The 15,349-nt window shown below is 40.4% G+C and overlaps 1 protein-coding gene across 2 annotated transcripts in view; it reads left to right on the top strand.

Moving 5' to 3' along the window:
• The window catches only part of BRINP3 (BMP/retinoic acid inducible neural specific 3), a 216,519-nt gene that overhangs the window by 142,196 nt on the left and 58,974 nt on the right, over positions 1–15,349 (top strand). For both annotated transcript variants that reach the window (XM_086617402.1, XM_086617403.1), the window contains 2 exons: positions 6,769–6,874; positions 9,906–10,142. In XM_086617402.1, coding sequence (XP_086473528.1) covers positions 6,769–6,874; positions 9,906–10,142 — 343 coding nt within the window. The remainder of the gene's footprint in view (positions 1–6,768; positions 6,875–9,905; positions 10,143–15,349) is intronic.

Here is a 15,349-nt window from a genome sequence, read left to right on the forward strand (position 1 = left end):
CCTTATTCCACTTCTAATGAAGTTAATGGAAATTTTGCAATTTACTTCATTGGCAGAAAGATCAAGTTTACTTTCTGTTCCATCTTAGAACAGCAGATGACAGAAAAACAGGATGGGAGAGATTTCAGGTCTCCTGAGTTAGTGGGCTCTTCAAATTAAAAAGTCAGTCCTACGCTATCAATAGTGCTGCTAGAAAATGTGAAAATGTTGCATGCTTACAAGTTATTGATTTAGAATGCTGGCAATTAAAGAAAAAAAAAATTAAAAACATTAGTCCAGCCCCTGACATTGTGGGTGCTGTTGGTTTGTCTATACCTCCTTCAGAAATGTTCATCTAGCTGGTCGCATGACAAGTGTCAGTGCTTGGAACATTCAGAAGATTTGATTTATTTTAATTACACACTAATTAGCAGGAGTCCTTTAATACGCTCAATGACACAAGTGGGACAGCGGAACAGCAACTATTGTGTGGTAAAGGAAAGTGCTGAAAGAAAGGTGCTTTTGTGAAAAACTGTCGTGCCTGGGGGGAAAAAAGAAAGTTGGCAGGAGAGCCACTTCTAAATAGAAAGTACATTTAGTTCCTATTCATTTGATTAACTTTTTTTTTAGGTGAAATGAGCATTGACTGCAGAATGTGCAGGGATGACAATGTGTGGGAACATGGGCTGGAAGACAAGTCCTGAAGGTGAGGTTGATAGGAGAATCATACAGGAGAACTCTAAAGACTTCAGGTTTCCCCTCCCTTCATAATTTTGCCCATTCTTCTGCCTGCACCAATCATTCAGAAGAGACCTTCTTCCATGAGCAGTCATGTATATATGATGAGTTCGCTCTAAATCGTTATTTTAATGTTTAAAATATTAAAGAGGTTTATACAATATGACTGCAGCTGCCTGTTTTGAAGGGACTAGCATTATCTCATTCCCCTTTGTGTTGGCTTCGCTATCTTCCTTAGAAGCCAAATACATTTTGAAAGAGTCTTGCTGAAGAGGCTAGTCCTTTATGCAAGACAGCACACTACCTCTGCATGGGCATATAGTTAGGAATATTAGCTATGTGCATTTAAAAGGACACACCAGGAACAAAATCTCTGCAGAAATATATTTCCCTTTTATTAGGAAAGCCTTCTATAGGCTTAATTATCATGGACAAAAAAAAGCACACAGTTTCCCAGGGAAATACTACCCACTGATATCACAAGAATTCAGCCCTGCTTAAGTGCTAGGAGGTATGTTCTCAGTGCACTTATAATCGGGTCGTTATCACCATGGTTATAAGATTTAACTGACTGAAAACTGTAGGCATTTGTCTCATTAATGCCAAACGTTATAGTTTATTTCTGGGAACTGAAAACCTTGCTGCCCAGGGAAACCTGTTCTGTGATAATCTTTGAAAACAAGGCGCTTGAGACCGGCTTGCCTGCTTCATGTCAGATGGTTTCACACATATTTTGTTACTGGTTCTTAGGGGGTTTTGGTTATTAAATAACTTTGTTCTGTGGTATTTCGCTTTGTGAGTTAGTGTTCTTCATGGACTGCAGGCCTGGCTTTTAGAAAACAAACGTGGTTATGATGCTTTCTGCTCATATGCAATCATTTCTGGACTATTCTAGCATCTTAGCATAATATTTGCATTTACGTTTTACCTTTCCTTCTTATACTCTTGGTTTGTCTTTTATTGAACACTTTCAGACAGAACACTTTACAGCTGTGATCTTGGGACTGAATATAGTCACACTTCTCTGCTTGGAAGATAATTAAAGAAGTGCCATTGCCTTCCAATTTTGTTTCTGTTGTTCCTGAAACAGAAAATGTAAAATCATCAGTGATTTCAGTGACACTTGGATCAAAACAGAATGAAGACCTATTTTTTCCCCTTCTGTGGTCTGATTTGTTACCAAGTTACCCAAAAATGAAATCCTTGCATTTGGTCGGAAATTTGACTGAAATTTGAGACTTTCATTTATCAATTACACGAATTTTTCTTCTGATTTGTAATCTTTATTGAGTACGATTTGTACAGGCTATAAAAAATTATATGTAACTACATTGCTTCGATCTCTGACTAGAAGTGTCGTCCATGGAAAGTTGGAGTTTGGATGATTTTTATCTGCTTTAGTCTTTCTTTGTTGTGTATTGAGACTATACAACTTGATTTTCTTCTTGCAATGTATTTCGTATGCAGAAGTTAAGAGTACCAGAGCAAAGGAGCTGACAGAGGAAGGCTAAGATACTTGGAAAAGTGAAAGAATGAATAATACAAATACACAGGTTCGACTGAAAACATAGCGTTTGGAAAAGGTCACTTATTGCTCTATTTATAGAGTATTATTTATTATTGTTATTATTAGAATGATATTTTATTGCTTACCTGCAACAATCGTGAATGTCTGTAAGTCATCTCAAAATTTAACTGTGCTCAGGTTTTTTCATATATATAGTTTTCTTTTGCATCAGTGGATTTATATGACCAGTCTCTAAAAAAAGAAGTCAAAAAAGCCATTTAATTATGATTTTTCCCCATTCTGGCTCCTGGTACACCTAAATACACCAACGGCTGTGTTATGGTTTGAAGTGGGGGGGGAGGTCCGGGTGGCAGAAGCTGCCCATCACACCGGACTCCCGTCCCCCTCGGGGCTTGAGCCAATCGGCGCCTCTGCGAATTGCCCTATTTACGTCGGACAAAGGAACCGGAAAGGTGTGTGCCTGTGCCCAGGGGCGAGGAGACGGGAGGGGGGCACGGCCCCTGCTCCCGGGCCGGTGCCCGCCCCGTCGAGGCTGGCGGCGGCGGAGCCGCGTGGGGCACTCGAGGAGAGCCCCGCTGCCGGGGCGCCCACCGGGCCGAGTTCACCCCGACAGGGCTGAGATCTGAGAGAAACGGCCGCACGGATCAGAGGTCAGTGAAGGTGGGACGGGACAGCGTGTGCTGCGGCTGAGCCCCCCCTTGCCAGCAGCGACCCTTTTGTAACAGTTCTCGGTGGGGCAAGCAGAGACCCACTCGCAACCAGTGGAGGACCCACGTCGGAAAGAGATGCCTGAGCCTGAGACTATTGTGAATCATGGGCACAGGTAGAGACACATTTACGCATTTTACGCATTTAAAGTTTCTATGGAGACGCATTTAAGGTCGACATGACGACCCACGCCGGAGCACATTTAAAGTTTGTTGATGACCCACGGCAGGGCGAGTGGCCACAGCTCCTTAAAAGCCCAGGGCTGGTAAAGCCCGCACTGGGGCAAATCCGATGGGGTAAGGATTTGCCCCCCAGCGGGCAGGATTCACGCTTTCGCCGTGAGTAGGGGATCACTGGAGCAAGGGACAATGGTGTAAGGACTCCTGCTCCTTTAAGGGAAGCGGCAGTAACAGCACGGGATGAACTGACCTGCACCCCCCCATTCCCTGCCCCCTGCCGCTGGGGGAGGAGGTAGAGCCGGGAAGAAGAAGCAAAGGGGGGAGTGGTGTTGTTTTTAAGACCTGGCCTTGTTTTCTTGTTATCCTCTCAAGTAACCGTTTTTGTTTGCTTTTTCTCTTTGTAGGTAGCTGTTAATAAATAGTTTTGCATTAAGAAAAAGCCTCTTTTGCCCGGGACCGTGGTCGGTGGGTGCTCCTCTGTTCCTATCTCGATCCTCAGCTCTTTTATTACATTTTTCTCTCCTCTCCATTTTACTGGGGTGGGAGAGCTGCGTGGGTTTGGTTTGCCGGACTCAGCCTAACCCACGACAGTCTTTTTTGGCGCCCAACGTGGGGCTGAGGAATTCGAGATAAGGATGGAGACTGGGAAAGGTAACGGGCAAAACATGGACTGCATAGTGGTGAAAAACAGAAGGACCTTGGAAAGCTCAGCTTGTTGTGGCTGGTGAAGGTACCAGGGGTGGATTGTTTAGGAAAAGCCTGTTCTTGTTCAATATTGTTTGCAAAATCTGTGTTCTTGTTGATGTAACTGAAGTTGTGCCTCAATAGGGAATCCGCAGAGGCGAGGGGTGGAATGTTATGGTTTGAAGTGGGGGGGGGGGGTCCGGGTGGCAGAAGCTGCCCATCACACCGGACTCCCGTCCCCCTCGGGGCTTGAGCCAATCGGCGCCTCTGCCAATTGCCCTATTGACGTCGGACAAAGGAACCGGAAAGGTGTGTGCCTGTGCCCAGGGGCGAGGAGACCGGAGAGGGGGGCACGGCCTAACACAGCCACGACAGGCTGTCTGTCCCATAATTCAAACAGTGGCAGTCTCTACCTATGTCTTGCAAAATCCAAACAAGGAATGGAGAAGCATGAACAAAAAGGGACACAATAATTATAAAGATACTTACTGACCTTCCTTATTTTGTGATTTCAGGAGGTATAAGATTAAGAATGGACAGGAATTGTGAAATTTGCTTTATGGTGTCTATATTTCACATAACTTTATGAAGCTGCATTGCCTTATGCAGAAACAGTTGAAAATAATAATAATATACAAAACAAAACAACACTAAAATAAATGAATCTTTAAATGAAGAATTGCACTGATAAATGATGAGCATAACCATTCAGAACTAGGATAAAACTCATAACAACGATCACTCCTTTTTTATTGTCTTCTGGCTATTTATCTTGTTTAATGTAGGTGACTGTCTTTGTTATTGTACAAAGATTAGAATTCTGTATACGAATTGGAGGTACTACATAAAAATGATATTTCAGAATGGAATTTTAGGCCACTTATTGAGAAAGAGAGAGGATTGAAGGCTCACACAGGTCAATCAAAGTTGTCATTCCAGTCACGTCCGAGCCAAATCTAATGCCCCTACAAGAGTCTTCGTGATGATTCAGGGTGATTAAGCAAAACCCACTGTAAATCTGGCCCTGGCATAGATAATAAAGACTGCCAAATGTGTGCAGGGAGGAGACATCCTGACTCCGTCTCATTTCCTTGCGCAGCTGGCACTCTGCTAACAGGTTTGGCTGAAGCCAGTCTGTGTGTCCTCTCCACGGGCTGCTGGCACTGCGAAGGGTCTCCTTCTCCACTCTCAGGAACACTAGTTCAAAGTGACGGAAAGGTGCCAAGAGCTTGGAATAGCCCAAGATTTTGTATTTACTTTGAAAAAGTGCAAGAGATCTTGGAAAATGTGAAATCTCGGTGGTTTCAAGAATAGCACGATCCAGCCGCAGCCACCCACGCGTGCTGGTGGTGGCACAGGCTGTAAGAGAGCCAGGCAATCCTAAGCAACATGAATATTAATGGATTGTTTTAGCTAACCTTCATATTCCTTTCAAAACAGATTATTAAAATAGCAGGCTTGCTTCTGTTCCTAAGAATTAGTGTTAGTTGTCTGTTTTCATGTCAGTCGGCTTCTCAGTGGAGGTGTGTATTTTGGAAATGAGCTCCTCTACCCCATAATTTAGGCTTATTCTCCAGGAGAGAGCAGAATACTATACCTGAGGTAACAGAAAATACAAGTGGTTGTACTCAGAACTGAGGCAGATCAACAAATAAGGGTAAATATGGCCATGTCCTCTGGGATGGTAAAAGGAAGAGAGCTAAGAGGTTCCAGGAGAGTGGCTGGGAGCAGTTTGGGAGGGGGTATGATAGAAGAATTGGTTGTACTTTGGCAGAAAAGGAGACTGGAATGATATCCCATGGCCAGCATTTCCTGCTATGGCTCTGTATTACTTTTATTCCTCTTCTACTTTCTTCTTTCTGCGTGGTCTTGGTATAAAGGAAAAGGAACTACAAACCCATGAATGTTCTACAATACCCAATGCAGTTTAAAAAAGTGAGATTATGATGTACTCATCTGTCCTAAGGGCTTGGTTTTTTTTTCCTTGACTCCCTATACATCCAAAAAAAAAAAAAAAGAAAAAAATGCTGAAGAGCTGCCTGATCTGCTATGGAGCTGCCTGCCTGCTCTCTGAGCATCACAGCATTTCGCCAAAAGCTGCAGTGCTTCATTGCTGAGAAACTACATTAGATCTCTTCCTTTTTTTTTTTTTCTTTTTTCTTTTTTTTTAAACACCGTTTAAAAAAGAAATTAGCTTTTACAATTATTTTCTTGACACTTAAGAATTATCTATAATATTTGATGAAGCATATAAATCACTTGCCATCTCTCTTTTTTTTTTTATTTTAATGTATTTACTCATTTAACTAACTGCCTGTTGCCAAGCACAATCCTCAACTGTTAAGTCAGAGATCTACTTGTGGCTATTCTGTTTTGACAAATTTAGCTGTATTTCAATTCTGTGGTCATGGATTCAGTGATTACAACAGGCAGGATGCCTAGAATTTTATGTCTAATCTTATCTTAGGCCTTTCCCTGATGAAAAATATCCCACCACTGCCACCATTATAAATACAGCTTATAAAAGGATTTTGCTTCCAAATCCTGCTGTGCTACATGGGAAAAGTGAAAGTTTTTTCCATGATTTCAACAAGGAGTCGCCATGCGCACAAGTTTCATCAGTGAAAATCACGGTCCTCGTTTTTATGAACTACATTTGTTAAACTCATTCTAATTCTCACAGCTATGAAGAAATACATTGTCTGTAGACTGATGGTCAGCTAAAGTATTTGTGAGGATGCTTTGCAATAGAAATAGCACTCCCTGAAGTTTGTGGTACTGGTAAAACATTTGCAGCCATACTTTTCATAATAAAATTGAGCTGTTTCACCTTCCTTAAGTATGAAATGTACAGCTGGCAGAATTAAAGGGAAACTTTATGAGATGAGCTTCTGAACTCCTCAGTCTGTTCTGAATAATACAGCAAATGCTTTTCCATTCCCTCACCACCAGGTAACAGAAACGCGGACTGGTCCTCTTGGCTGCAGTAACTATGACAACCTAGATTCTGTCAGCTCCGTTCTGGTGCAGAGTCCTGAAAATAAGATTCAGTTGCAAGGTATGTAGGTGTGATTTCATTAATTTGTTTTGGAACAGGATGACATTTATCACACAATTTGTTTTTCTTTCTTCCACCTCATAAAAGGTCATTTTCTTAATTTTTTTTTTTGTGTGTGTGTGTGTGTGCAGTAAGTACATTCTAGACAAAGTGAAGGAAATGTCAGTAACTCATGTTGCCTTTGAAATGGAAACAATTTCTGTACACATCAGAAAATAATTTGAATAATACTGTTAACATTTTACAGCCGTATTTAGCAACCACTTGCATATCTTTTGGACAGCCTGAATTCCCATAAATTCCACCAAGCAGGGAATGACATTTAGTGTGCTCAGCCTGCTTTTCACATACTGAGAAGTAGCTTATAGCTCATGCAGTTGTCCCACTGGAATGAATGGATTCACCAAAGGAGCAGGAAAGAGATTTTCCAAGACTCTAAATGAAGAGTCCAAAGGCTCCTCTTGGGAATTTTAAGAAAACCTGGAAGGTTAGTCATCTCACTCAATAGAAAAATAAGAGTAATTATATATTAAAAAAGAAAAAAAAAAGAAAAAAGGAGAAAAGAAGAAAGAAAAAAGACAAACGAGAGAGAAGGAGAAAGAAAGAGACAGGGAAAAAGAAAGGAGAAGGAAAAGGAAGTGGAAGATGAAGAGGAAAAGGAAAAGCAAGAAAAAGGAAAAGTAACAAAGGGAAAGAGAAAAAGGAAAAGGAAAAGAAAATGGAAAAGGAAAAGAAAATGGAAAAGGAAAAGGAAAAGGGAAAGAGGCATCATTTCTAATTCCTTTTTTTGTTAATTCCAGTAAATGCATTTCCCAACCTGCACAATAGGTACATAAACATTTTTGAAAAGTCGCCCTCTAGGGAATTAGGCCCTTAATAATTGCTCTTTTCAGTTACACGAACGTGGCATAAACAATTTATTATTGGTACTGTGAAAACAGACTAAATTACCTTTATGTACTGGTATACACCTCTGTGTATATAACACAGAGAGAAGAATATGGTTTTTAATCTGCAGTTACAGGTAGCTATACAATTATTTCAGGTTTTAAAAGTTTTCCATATTGGGTCATAAATCAGTTGGACATACACAGTGAAGTTTTTGCTGATTATTAAGAATGGCTGTGAGGGAAAGATTATTTTCCTTTTTAAAACATCTGTGTGCTTTTTTTTCCCTCTTTCCTTTCTCTCTCCACAGAATAGGCTAAAAGCCATAAATTCATAAAATTATTTCAGAGATAGTATATATTTTTTTAAAAAACACTTGACATTTTCAATGGGATGCAATTAAATGTCTGCAGGAATAATTTGCCGTTTTTAATGGTCTCCGGAATATACATGATGTTTGTCAGTTATAATTTGGAAAGCAATCTTTGCAGCCCTCAATGGTTTGACACGTGCCATTCCATTGTCGTTATGAGAAATGCATTATCAGAACAGCGTAAACTATTTCATACTGATCATGGAAGAATTGAACAAGACTCAAGGTTGCTTATCTGGGCTGTCTTTCCCTTTCACAATTTGAAGACTTTTCACAAGCACAGATGTGCATTGAAAAGTTTGCTCAGGGAACAATGGAATTTTACAAATTTTGACATGAGGTAGAACAAAGCACAGACAGACATGGCTTTAGCAATTGTGATATGAGTTTTGACTTGGAAGGGTTATGAAATTACTGTTAGAGCTATCGTTTTTATGCACCTAAAACTAAGGAATAAATATCTATGAAATTGTCCAAGTGCTTGTGTAGAAGAAACTTACGTCACAAATAATCAATCCATATGCTGAGAGATTAATTGACCTACAAATAATCTCCATTGATTCCAGAGAGATAATTTTTGCCACAGAAAATAGCAACAAATGATAAATAAAAACTCACAATCTACCTTGCAGTGGCTTTTTGATGGGTTGATTGCTGTAGTAGCTAGAGTGACTGATAGCTACTTAGTTAAAATGCTTCTATATAAAATACTCATTCCTATTATTGGGGTCATGTAAACCATGGTGAAAATTTTCAGATCAGCAAATCTAAATTTATGGTGACAAATATTCTGAATTTTTGATTCCCTTGCTCTGCGGTTCTGATACAGCGATGCGACGTGCTTGCGCAAGGCCTCTGCATGTCACGGCGGGGTACAGTGTGAAGACACTTTGTAAGGGGATTTGTGACACAGCAGGAGTTTTTTGGAATGCCGTGCATCCGAAAGACTGCATCCTTTCTTCTTGCTAAACCCTTAGTAGATTTAAGAATCAATTTTCTTTTTCAAGGTTTTATAGCCCTACTCATACTTTCGAATTACTCTGCCTTAGCAATTAAATGCCAATGTTATAAGAAATGAAATATCAGCTGAATTTTATTTTCCTAAAATTTCCTCCATTTCGATTTTTCCCATTCTTAGTTTGACTCTACAGAACCATGAAGGGATAACTAGAGTTGCTTAGACAAGCTATATGGCGTTGTGTCGAAGGCAACATGGAAAACAAATCCAATACTGAATGGAAATATTTATCTCCACACTTCTTTTTTTTCTGATTACACTGTCTGTTTACTCTGTCTTTCAGACCTGCTTTCCCTTCGTCAGCACTCTCAAAATTTACATTAGCTGCTAGCACCAAGATTATAATTCAGCTGCGTGTCTCCTTGCCGCAAAGCTCTTACTGCTGAGGCTGTTCGTTCAGCAATTCTTCACAAGGAGGAGTTGGTGTCATCCTTTCTTTCTGTTTTTGACAATCCCCCTCGAAAGAAATGGCACCAGTAGATGATCTAGCTGAGGAACACAGGTTACCAGTTAGTGGAACGGATATTCTATACCGAGAGGGAAATTTGAAATTAATTATTAAGAAAGGAAATATATGACATAATGCAAATGTTAGACAGACGTGTAAATTGTCCTAAAAAAGCCATGTAGTCTCCTTTTTCATATTTTTTGTTTTATTTTGGTTGGTTTGTTTGTTACATAGGTTGGGGAAGCTGCTTGGCTTGAATACTCCTTTGCCTTTAATAACATAATACTTACTCTGCTTCCTTCAGGTCTTCAGGTCATCCTGCCTGAGTATCTGCAAGAACATTTTGTCCAGGCAGCTCTGAGCTATATTGCCTGCAATTCAGAGGGGGAGTTCATCTGCAAGGACAATGACTGCTGGTGTCAATGTGGTCCCAAATTCCCAGAGTGTAACTGTCCCTACATGGACATTCAAGCCATGGAAGAAAATCTGCTCCGCATAAGTGAGACTTGGAATGCATACAACAGTGAATTTGAAGAATCTGGTGAGATGCTTTATAGTTTTTTTTTCTCTGCTTGGTTGTATCTCACAAAAAGTATTTGTATAAAAGACTCCATCTGAAATCTGAGGAGGTCTCTATTGAAGCAAGAAGTGTACTGGAGGAGGCAGAAAGCAGAACAAATGAGGAACAAAGTCAGCTTATAAACTTTATATGGAAATTCTACATTTTGGTTCTGTAATGCAGCCGAAACAGCTCCTGCGTTTCACATCTATTTTTCAGTATTGGGACAAAGTTTCTCCTGTACTTCTCTTTTACCCTGTCCCTCCAGAGATGCCATGAAGCTGACACGGAGAGCACAACTGGCCCTCTATTTACCAAGTAGTTAATAGTTCATCCTATCACAGTTGGCAACTTGATTTTTCATATGATTTCTGTTTAAAGTGGACCTATCTGTGTTGTAGCCATGTTTAGCTACATCTGTGCCACATCAGCTTCCTTTAAAGCATTGAGGGTTTTTTCAGACATAATTTCACTTGTCCTGATCATCAGAACTTCCAGTCCCATAGAGAATGGTAACCACAGGTAGAGTCAGCTTCTGAACAACTGTTTCCACAACTCACTCACTCAGTGATATCAGTAACAGCTGTCTAGCCAGATGGTGGGAAAAGTAAGGACAGCTCAGCAAACCTGGGAAAAATCACCGAGATAGAAAAAGAGAAATTAGGGAGATAAGGAAGAAGCAGAAAAAAGCAGAAATCACGGGTTTTAATGAGTTGTGTTGGAGAAGGAGAATGAGTCAGTAGAAGAGAGGAGGAAGAAGACTATTCAGTGGTCATGGGAAGGTGTGGGAGAGAAGAAATAGCAGTACAGTACTTAACTGTGAACAATACATTGTGTACATTCATTTTTTTATATATTTGTTAGTTTATTGTTAAAATTTCTCAATTCAAGGTTAGAGAATTTCAAAAGACCCTATATCAATTAAAAATTCAGTTGTAACTTTTAGAGAGACATGATGCCTAAATCTGAGTCTCTTTTGAAGATCTCAGGCCCTTTTGCCAGCCCTGGTCTCACTCTTAGCATGAGGGTGCCAGAACTTACCGTGTTTCTCCTTGGAGAATCACAGACTTCTCTGATTATAAAAGCATGAATTTGTGTTTTGGTTTTGTGTACATAAAAATGTGTTTTCCCAATGACTGTTTTGATATCTTTAAGCGTTTCTGGAGTCATGCCATCATTTACTGCTTTTCAAACTGGGAATGTCATTTGATGGCACCTACTTAACAGCATTTTAAGTTAAGTTGAAAGAGCACACATATCTGAATCTGTGGAGGATTCTTATAGAATAGAGGCATCATTTTACTTCTGAGTTTGAATAGGTGTCAAATACCAGTCTTGTGTTCAGGACTGAGACATGAATGTCAGCAAAAAAATGGGTAAGAGGCAAATTCAGTGCTTTTAAAAAAGGCTTTTCAGCCATGCTGGGTGAATCACTAAAATGGCAACTTTTCATACATCTGTCAATTAGGTAATTGCTAGTAGGAGTGGTTACTAAAACGTGTGAAACACAGATTATTAACATCAATATGCCATACTCACGCATTAGCCCTTGAATTATTTAAATTATTTTTAATCTAATAAATATACAGAGCACGACTTTCACATCTCGTAGGGAGCATAGAAAATCTCTGCTTTTTATTTATAAATTGCTTTGCAAAAAGATGTTCAAGGAAAGATGCGATAGGCAACCACCTGTCTGGTGTTGGGGTCTGTACTTTGTTGAAAAGAAGTCAGCATGATCTGATTCATGTTAATAGCATGTTCTGAGAACAAAAGTGCCCTGTATTAAACAAAACTAATATTTTAAATAGATATTGTATAACTTTGATGCGGGATATATGTCTTTCAGGCTTTGTTTAAATCAGTGGAATTCAACTTTTGAGATAAGAGTACGCTGGTTTATTCTAATCGATTTATAATAAAAATAAATTAGCTAGCCAAGAATAGGGTGAAAGAAGGCCAGATTATTTTGTAATTTAGAGTCTGAGTAGACACAGGACAAGGTAACACAGAGCACTAACTACTGGCCCACAGTCTATTACGAGCTGCAGAGGAAGGAATGAATGAACTCTGGTTTTTGGCACTATGAACTCCAGATTCAAGTAAAGTTAAATACACGTTGTCGTGGTTCAGCTGAGCCAACTCAGCTCCCCCCTTCCCGGCTCTGCCTGCCCCCCACCGGCGGGGGGACGGCAATGGGGCTGGGGGTCAGCTCCTCACACGCTGTTTCTGCTGCTCCTTTCCCAAAGCAGGGCTCCTGACACTCTTTCCCCACTCCAGCGGGTCCCCTCCTCACGCCTAAATCCCGTTTGAAACCAATAGATAACTAAATATAGTTTGTGTTTTGGAAACTCTTCATCTGGATATCCAGAAATAAAGAAAAGAGAAAAAAAAAATAAAGGCAGCAGGACTGCTTTCTCTACAGCCTACTGCTCTCTTCCATTCTTGTATCACCTTTGACATTGTGAGATGCAAAAGAAAAATGAGTGTACCTGGTTAGGAGTCAGATGTCCTGTGCACTACTATTGCAGCTGCAAAAACGTAGCGATTTAGTATGACCAGTCTGCTCATACACGTCCAACTACAACAAGTAATGCTGATAAATGTAGTGATGGGTGAAATGAAAGCAAGTACCACATCAGGAAGCTCATGAACTTTTACAAGGGGAAGCCCAAAGTCCTGACCCTGGGGACAAACAACCCCAGGCACCAGGACATGCTGGGGGCCACCCAGATGGAATGCAGCTTGGCAGAGAAAGACCTGGGGATCCCGGTGGGCACCAGGTTGAACATGAGCCAGCAATGTGCCCTTGCTGCAAAGAAGGCGGATGGTGTCCTGGGCTGCATTAGGAGGAGTGCTGCCAGCAGGCTGAGAGGATCCTTCTGCTCTACTCAGCACTGGTGAGGCCACATCTGGAGTACTGGATCCAGGGCTAGCTCCCCAGTACAAGAGAGACAGGGACATGTTAGAGAGAGTCCAATAAAGCGCCACAAAGATGATGGAGGGTTTGGAACATCTCTCGTACGAGGGAAGGCTGAGAGAGCTGAGGCTGTTCAGCCTGGAGAAGAAAAGGCTCAAGAGGATCTTATCAATCAATAAATAAATATCTGGGTGTGAAGATGTCAGACCCAGGCTCTTCTCAGTGGTACCCAGTGACAGGACCAGAGCCAATAGGCGCAAACTGAAACACAGGAGATTCCCTCTGAACATCAGGAAATACTTTTTTCTGTGAAGGTGACTGACAGCGGCCACAGGTTGCCCAGGGAGGTTGAGGAGTCTCCTCCTTGGAGATATGCAAAAGCCGACTGGCCATTTTCCCTTGGCAACTGAGTCTGGGTGGCTCTGCTCGAGCAGAGTTATGGACCAGATGTCCTTTTCCACCTCAACCATTCTGTTGCTCTGTAATAAAAGAATTTTCCTGATTTTCACATAGCAGGACTCTGGTCTGCAGTTTGAATTTGCCGGTAGTGACAAATCTCTTGTGCAGCTATGATTATTACAGTTTAGATAACCAAACATATTCCAGTTCAGAATGTGCCATTCATTCTATGTGCAGATTTCATTTCACTCAGACTCTTCTGGCACCATCTAACTACTCAGATTTCACTTCGGAGGACATGGAGCAGTATGTTATTTATCTCACCATAAATTTGGCTGGCTTTTTTATCTTTCTAGCCGCCCTCCAGCAACAATAAGCTTCATAAAGCCTCTTAATGTCAGGATATGTACTAAGTTCTCAAAGAAAGAGCTACTTTAAATTGTTTACTCTTGAACCATCTTCTCTTTCTTTATCATATCTTGTGGCCTTCAAACTCAGCTACTGCCCTTGCAAATGAGCAGCTGTTAACTTAGCAAAAATCCATACTAAAACTGTTCAATCTTTACTAACAAAGTTCATTAGTTTCTTGAGGTCTTTGGCTGAATTAATGTCTAAGCAGAGTTCTCTCTGAGAACATCATTCCTGGTTATCATCAAATACGTCTTCTAAAAATATCATCTCTGATGGACTCAACCACTGTTTCCTTTCTTTACATGCATGAAACTAGCCTTTCACAGGAATTTGTAGCCTAAAATGATCACTAGATCATCTAGTTGATCTGCTGTTATCACAAGCCACTAAGTTTCACTGAGATTCTGGAATATGGAGTCCACCTACATCAGTTAGATTAGGGTACTGCCATCTTCGCTAGTATGCCTGCAGCCTGCCTCACCTTTTCAATGTTTTTTGTTGTTCTTGTTTTTTTTTAATATTGCCAATTTTCCTGTACTCCTCTGTCCCTAATACTAGGAGCACGTACCTATTCAGCTCCTCCTCCTACCTCATCTTCTCAGTAAACTTCATCTTTCCATTTCAGGAAAAAGCTTTGACCTAAGCACTCAAGTATTAATTAGTTTCACACAGTAAAGAGCATCAAAAGATTCCTTGAAAAAATTCCCAATTTTTTGAAGCATGTGGGATTTTCACAGTTTATGGTTGCAACAGTGTTGAAGGTGGTGTTTATGAATGTGTTGTCTTGTTACCCATCACTGATTTCAGAAGTTTTTAAGACTCTCTTGGCAAGACAATATACATAGAAGCAAATTCTAACAGGCAACTCTGTCAAAGACTGGGTGGCAATTTAGGATTTTACAGAAATTATGGCCCACTGTTCTAAAACACATGAGAGACATGAAGACCCATGAAAACATCCACGGGCTCTGGATTCTGACAACAAGGATAAGAATATGGTCACACATTGTACCATAATCCTGGTGTCGTCAGTTTCTGAGTGCCTTTGAAAATGTGACCATTTCATTTAAACAATTTAAATGATATCAACTTAATCTTTGAAGGTGGTCTGCTCAGTGACATCTAACAGAGGTTTGTAGCTGTCCATGTTGCTACTTAATTTAATTTTCCTAAACTAAAAAGGCTATTAAAATAAATAAAGCCATGGAAGATAGAGTTGTTCAAACAATAAAAGATGGCAAAAGTGCATTTTCATAATTTCTTTTTTTATCACTATTATTTTTGAGACCTCCTGTGGAGGTGAAAGTAAAATCTTCCCTGCAAGTATTCATTTTCACACAGCTTACACACAATGGCAGCTCGCTGCCTTGTCTTTGCATATTTCCCAAGTGCTAAGCGATTGATTTTTTTTTTTTCATTGAAGGCAACTAAATCTCTTTTGGAATATTTCCTCCATGGG

Source organism: Tauraco erythrolophus, chromosome 10, assembly GCF_009769465.1.
Source record: "Tauraco erythrolophus isolate bTauEry1 chromosome 10, bTauEry1.pri, whole genome shotgun sequence".
NCBI lineage: Eukaryota > Metazoa > Chordata > Aves > Musophagiformes > Musophagidae > Tauraco > Tauraco erythrolophus.